The sequence below is a fragment of the Littorina saxatilis genome, linkage group LG3 (assembly GCF_037325665.1).
Source record: "Littorina saxatilis isolate snail1 linkage group LG3, US_GU_Lsax_2.0, whole genome shotgun sequence".
NCBI lineage: Eukaryota > Metazoa > Mollusca > Gastropoda > Littorinimorpha > Littorinidae > Littorina > Littorina saxatilis.
The window spans coordinates 53,903,592-53,911,091 of NC_090247.1; the positions used below are offsets into that span (position 1 = coordinate 53,903,592).

The 7,500-nt window shown below is 44.0% G+C and overlaps 1 protein-coding gene across 2 annotated transcripts in view; it reads right to left on the minus strand.

Moving 5' to 3' along the window:
- LOC138962670 (SAM and SH3 domain-containing protein 1-like) overlaps window positions 1–7,500 on the minus strand; it is a 141,003-nt gene that overhangs the window by 59,132 nt on the left and 74,371 nt on the right. For both annotated transcript variants that reach the window (XM_070334578.1, XM_070334577.1), the window contains exon 2: window positions 1,971–2,105. In XM_070334578.1, coding sequence (XP_070190679.1) covers window positions 1,971–2,105 — 135 coding nt within the window. The remainder of the gene's footprint in view (window positions 1–1,970; window positions 2,106–7,500) is intronic.

Genomic DNA, 7,500 nt, shown 5'->3' on the forward strand with positions numbered 1-7,500 from the left:
CTGTCTGTCTGTCTGTGTGTGTGTGTGTAGAGCGATTCAGAGTAAACTACTGGACCGATCTTTATGAAATTTTACATGAGAGTTCCTGGGTATGATATCCCCAGACGTGTTTTTCTTTTTTCCGATAAATGTCTTTTATGACGTCATATCCGGCTTTTTGTAAAAGTTGAGGCAGCACTGTCACACCTTCATTTTTCAATCAAATTGATTGAAATTTTGGCCAAGCAATCTTCGACGAAGGCCGGACTTCGGTATTGCATTTCAGCATGGAGGCTTACAAATTAATTAATGACTTTGGTCATTAAAAATCTGAAAATTGTAATTAAAACAATTTTTTTTATAAAACGATCCAAAATTACTTTTATTTTATTCTTTATCATGTTCTGATTCCAAAAACATATAAATATGTTATAATCGGATTAAAAACAAGCTCTGAAAATTAAAAATATACCAACTATGATTAACATTAAATTTCCGAAATCGTTTTAAAAACAATTTCATCTTATTCCTTGTCGGTTCCTGATTCCAAAAACATATAGATATGATATGTTTGGATTAAAAACACGCTCAGAAAGTTAAAACGAAGAGAGGTACAGTAAAGCGTGCTATGCAGCGCAGCGCAACCGCTACCGCATTAAACAGGCTCGTCACTTTCACTGCCTTTTGCACTAGCGGCGGACTACGGTCATTGTGAAAAAATGCAGTACGTTCAGTTTCATTCTGTGAGTTCCACAGCTTGACTAAATGTAGTAATTTCGCCTTACGCGACTTGTTCATTTCTAGTTTTGTAATAAGCCTGTTCTGTCAATCCTCTCGCCGCAGTTCACTAATACCACGCACACTCATCAGGGAAGAAACTCACACAAAAAACATACCCTGTCAACAAAAGCTGTGAAAAAAGAGTTTTTGGGAAAATGAAGTACATCGTTCCAATCCACGCTGGAACAAAAACAGTAAACTGCTCCGATGCCAACTTTTCCGCATCCAAAGGTTTTTTTCTTCCTCTTCGTCGTGTTCTCTGGATAACCTACTGGCAGCAAACACGAACCCGTGCAGCCAAAATGAAAAATCGGAAAAGAACACAAAACTGGATACGATCTGCACCTGTTAATCCGCGCTTTATCACGTCGAAACATCCGCCTCCCTTTCAGACGTACTCGGTCTACTCGCCAAAGACAAATGCGAGAAAAGATCGCTTTCCGCTAAACACTTCTCATCAGAGCAACAACATCCTCCTTTTCCTGCCAAAAACAAGCAGAGAGTAGGTAAAGGAAAATAGGCTGCTGGGGAGCTGTTCAAGAGTTGTTTAAACGCTCGGTGGCCTGGGCCGAGTCGGGTTGCAATACAAGGTGGGACATGGTGGTCCGTGCAGGTGTACATAATGCTAAGTGATTCTTTACACAAGAAGGTAAGTGTAAAATGTAAGTCTCATCCGACCCCGGGGGCCAAACCACAGACATTGATGGAGCATGCAGATACGGGATTCCGATACATGTATTTCCATTATTTTCTACTAGAACTACTGCTAGTGAGGAAAGCGGAGTACTTTTTGGTGCTGATTTTGACCAACAAAAGCACACAAATCCTTCCTCTGTGGGTTTCAAATGTATGCGGAAAATCGTAAATTTACGAGAAACATGTCATGCCTGTACCATGTGTACATGGAATCATGGTGCTAAACGCGCTCCTTTATCGCTTGGGTTATTCTCTGAAACACACTGGCGTCGGATGGTCACTTGCGTCATGATGCTGGTTGTGGCAAAGCAGTCGACTGGGCTTCATCGTCGCTATCACCAAAAAGTACCGCTACCTCGGTACCCTGGATAGTCAGATCTTGCGGCTGAGCAAGAGGCAAAGAATGCAAATGGTGCACGTAAGACTTGAGCGTATTGAAAGGAATGTGGGTTCCCATGCTAACCGTTGGAAAACAACCGATGACACACAAAGTATAGTTAGCATTGATCACTCACCGAGTAGTGTTCTGGTGAGTGTGCAAATTCCCACAGTTCTTCCAGACTGTCGAGCACGTGACCTAGGTGTGTCTGAAGCTGTTCTGCGTACTTGATGGCCAGTGCCAGCACGCTGCTACGACATATCTGTCCGTCCTGCAACACACAGACAGAAAGCCTCATTAGTTGATGTTCTCCCAATGCATAGTCTAAGGCATAACAACAACAACAACAACAACAACAACAACAACAACAACAACAACAACGATTGTCGACATTTTTTTTCTTCCTGCAACACACATGGAGCATGCTTCATTAGCTGAGGTTCTCCAAAGGCAAAGATTAATGCGCTAACAAAAACAAAAAACAAAAAATTAAAAACAGTGCTTCGACTTTCGACAATATTAATTTTGTCCTTCTTGCAACACCCATCCAACATGCTTCATTGGTAGATGTTCTCCAAATGCAGAAACTAAAGCATGTTGAATCCCGTCGCGATATAACCTTGAATGGTTGAAAACGACGTTAAACACCAAATAAAGAAAGAAAGAAAGCATGTTGAAAAAAATAAATACAAGAATTGTTTTGTTTTTTTAACTCTGCTACGGCTGTCAACATATTTGTCCTTGTAACACACAAAGAACACACATTCAAAGACCGAGAGAAAAATGGCGAACAAGTTAAGCTGTTTTACGCGAGTTCTGGGCTAGCAGCCATGATGCACAATCGTGTCCGTACAAGAATTCATTTGGGAAAAAATTATGAACAACTGAACAAAATAATGGAAAAGATGGCTAATCTCCAAAGCCGTCCTGCATACTCCAAGACAACTGTATCCCATTTCAAACTATATTCTTTGTAGCTAGCTGACCGAGAACCACGACATTCCCAATACGTAACAAGAACGTTGGCTGATGCGAGTCAAAACTGAAACCTAGACAACCTGAAGCGTTTTGCTGAACTGGTATCACCAGCAAGCACAGTTTTGCTTGGATCGTGTTTCCTCAACGCAATGCATAACTCACACAAAGTAGAAGTCCCAGACAATTTACCAACAACAACGGCAAAATTCGAATCAGATACACTGCAATGAAGAAACCACAATGAAACCTACGCTTTCGAAAACACTGAAAGCCAAGGGGGTTGGTAGTTCAACGCAACAACGTAACTCATCGACAATTCCATCCGTACATACAGGAAAGGCGCGCCTACTGTACTGTGCTGCGAGTCAGAAAGATGATACTGTAGAGATGATTGTCTCATGCTCACGATCTGCATTATTGATTGCCGGGGCTCGCTTGCTGCAGCCACTTGACTGCGCTCCCCCTACACTATGCATTTAGTATGTACAGAATCTATACTCGACGTCCACATCGACACTAAAGGACGTGACATGCGTCTCTCTCTCTCTCTCTCTCTCTCTCACTCACTCTCTCTCTCTCTCTCTCTCTCTCTCTCTCTCTCTCTCTCTCTCTCTCTCTGTCTCTCTCTCTCTCTCTCTCTCTCTCTCTCTCTCTCTCTCTCTCTCTCTCTCTCTCTCTCTCTCTCTCTCTCTCTTGAGTAATAAAGTTCGTTCGTTCGCTCTCTCTCTCTCTCTCTCTCTCTCTCTCTCTCTCTCTCTCTCTCTCTCTCTCTCTCACTCACTCACTCACTCACTCACTCACTCACTCACTCACTCTCACTCTCACTCACTCTCACTCTCTCTCTCTCTCTCTTTCTCTCTCACTCACTCTCTCTCTCTCTCTCTCTCACCCGCCGCTTGATCAGACTAATCGGCGATGTCAGTTGCACTGAAATAGACGATTTACGGAAATAACCTATCGGATTCTTACTTGTTGTGGAACAGTTGCTTTCCTTTGTTTTTCCTTGCTTTTTAATAAGAACACCGAGGCAAGGTACACGTGACCATGTAGGCTTGCCTCAGTGTTTCGAAGGAAAACAAGAAATTCCTCCGAGGTAGAAAAAACACCCCCGTCAAAGGGAAATAACCTTCTCAGTTGGTGGCAGTGACTGAGTGAGAATGGTTATTTCCCTTTGACCATTAAGATGTCCCTCTATAAGTCCTTGTATAATTTTAATCCACCAATAACTCCCTAACCGTGTGTTTGACTGGTCCCAATTTTTGTAAGGACCGTCTCAGGAATGTATAGAACCTGTTGACCAAGTTTGGTGACGATCGGTCCGTTCAATCTTGAGATCTATATGCGAACACAAACAAACAAACAAACACATCGACCGAATCCTATACACACCAATAACTCCCTAACCGTGTGTTTGACTGGTCCCAATTTTTGTAAGGACCGTCTCAGGAATGTATAGAACCTGTTGACCAAGTTTGGTGACGATCGGTCCGTTCAATCTTGAGATCTATATGCGAACACAAACAAACAAACAAACACATCGACCGAATCCTATACACACCAATAACTCCCTAACCGTGTGTTTGACTGGTCCCAATTTTTGTAAGGACCGTCTCAGGAATGTATAGAACCTGTTGACCAAGTTTGGTGACGATCGGTCCGTTCATTCTTGAGATCTATATGCGAACACAAACAAACAAACAAACACATGGACCGAATCCTATACACACCCCTATACCGGGGGTGTAAAAAAGGGATTACTATGTAACTATTGTCATTTTCTATTTGCACATGAATATTCAGGGATGTCGTTTGGTGTAACAGACTATCGGCAAAATAACCCGAACTTCTTTCAAATCGCTGAAAATTATGCCGTCGTTTTGGCACGCTTGCCGGACTCTTTCTACAGTAGGGGAAAAGGTGACGCAAAGGACTGCCTTTAAACCTTCAAAAATCGCCAAAACTTGTATTCCCACTTCGGCAAATGGGCGCAAGACGATAAATCCTAGCAACATCCAACATCCATGAATTAATTATATCAACTTGGAAATGCGTGCATGCCGCGTTCCAGTGTGTGTTTGTACGTAGATCTGTTCCGGCTGTTTGTTCATCCCAGATATTTTCAGTGTACACATTAGGATCCAACTTGTAAGAAAGCAAGGCTAAACCCGAGGACAAATACATGTGCACGGATTTAACACGACATGCAGGACAGTGTGACCCGTGGCCAACTGTTAAATCTGGTAGCCGCGAGGTAATGTGATTTGTACATGGGGGAAGGGCCGCTGTTTCCATGGTAACTGCAAAGCAATCAACACAACTGCAGAACAGTTTTATCCACTGGGACGCAGGTTTCGATATGTTCTAGACCGTAAAATGAAACACGCGAACGGCGAGGGAGAGCACAATCAGAGAGAGAGAGAGAGAGAGAGAGAGAGAGAGAGAGAGAGAGAGAGAGAGACAGACAGACAGACAGACAGACAGACAGACAGACAGACAGACAGAGACATAGACAGAGAGAGACAGACAGAGAGACACAGAGAGAGAGAGAGACAGACAGAGACAGACAGACTGAGAGAGAGACAGACAGACAGACAGACAGACAGAGAGAGACAGACAGAGAGACAGAGAGAGACAGAGACAGACAGACAGAGACAGACTGAGAGAGAGAGACAGACAGAGACAGACAGACTGAGAGAGAGACAGACAGAGACAGACAGACATACAGACATACAGAGACAGACAGAGACACAGCCAGGCAGAAACACAGAAAGACACACAGGCAGACAGACATACACTGACAGACACAGAGACAGACAGACAGGCAGACAGACAGAGACACAGCCAGGCAGAACCACAGACAGACACACAGGCAGACAGACATAGACTGACAGACACAGAGACAGACAGACAATCAGACAGGCAGAGAGTTGGAACAGAGAAACAAACAAACAGACAGGCGGAGAAAGCGAAGATGGAGGAAGATTATTATCACCAAGAGGAGAGAGACAGCCCAGCCCGTCCAGTGATGCAGGGTGGCGGCACTATTTGCACTGGCCATCCATAAGAGAATCGGCTGACACGGTCCTTGAAGCCTGTAACGAAGACTTACACTGGGGTGCAGTAAAGGCCGCAGTGCAGACACAAGATTGAGTTCGCTCGGTTAGAGATAAATCTTCAAGCGGAGGTGATCGTGGATAACTCTGTCTGTCTGTCTCTGTCTCTCCCTCCCTCCCTCCCTCCCTCCCTCCCTCTCGTTAATATCTCTTCTCTTCTCTTCTCTTCTCTTCTCTTCTCTTCTTTTCTCTTCTTTTCTCTTCTCTTCTCTTCTCTTCTCTTCTCATCTCATCATCACCACCACCACCCTTTGACGTTCCTTTTTCTAGAAAATGAAGACAGGAAGTCTAAGAACAGAATAGTATAAATCGTACGCGTAGAAAGGGGGTACGAGGGGGGGGGGGGGGGGGGGGCGGGGCTCCATCCTCTACCAACACCACACCAGCAAAATCATCAATAATTCATACAAAAGATAAAGGGTGAGGGGAGAGTTGTTCAACCATCAGCCGAACATTTGGATCAAAACCACTCTTCGTCGAAAACCATGTCCTCTTAGTCAGTACTTGTGGTTGAAAACCATGTCCTCTTAGTCAGTACTTGTGGTTGAAAACCATGTCCTCTTAGTCAGTACTTGTGGTTGAAAACCATGCTCAGTATCACAGAGGCATTCTTTGGCATTCGAATTTTCCCCAGAGGGCGCGTGGACGGAGCAGCCTTGAAGTTTGTTTCCCCAATAACTAGGAAAGAAAGGATGAGGCGAAAAGGGCTTCTGCTCAAACTGGAATGGAGGAATGCCCTTAGGGATGCAGGGAGGGAGAGGGAGGCACTCCCCTTCCTCTCTACCCCAGCCAATCTAGCAAAATCATCAATAATGTATACAAAAGATGAAGGATTGTGAGTGGTTCAACCATCCGCCGAAAATTCTGAGGACCAAAACTTGTTTCTTTCTCAAAAACCATCCTCACTTCGTCCGCACCGATATAGTTATATACTTGTTGTCGAAATCATGTTCAGTAGTCCACTAGTATTCTTTGGAAATTTGTTTTTTGTTTTTTGTAGGAAGGAAAAGGAGGAAGCGTTGAAAGGAAGCCTCGAAGACTTTGTTTTTCAGTAAGGCCTGAAAGGAAGGGAACAAGGAGGGTGTTAGTACACAGGGGAAAGGGGGAAGGGGGGGGGCTTTCTTTACATTCTTTATTTGGTGTTTAACGTCGTTTTCAACCACGAAGGTTATATCGCGACGGGGGAAGGGGGAAGATGGGATAGACCCACTTGTCAATTGTTTCTTGTTCACAAAAGCACTAATAAAAAATTTTCTCCAGGGGCTTGCAACGTAGTACAATGTATTACCTTACTGGGAGAATGCAAGTTTCCAGTACAAAGGACTTAACATTTCTAGACTTACATACTGCTTGACTAAAATCTTTACAAACATTGACTATATTCTATACAAGAAACACTTAACAAGGGTAAAAGGAGAAACAGAATCCGTTAGTCGCCTCTTACGACATGCTGGGGAGCATCGGGTAAATTCTTTCTCGTCCCAACCAATATGGGACTCCCCCTAACCCGCGGGGGGTGGGGGGGGAGGCGGTGAGTGCCCGTAGCAAACTGGAATAGGGGAATGACCTTCACTC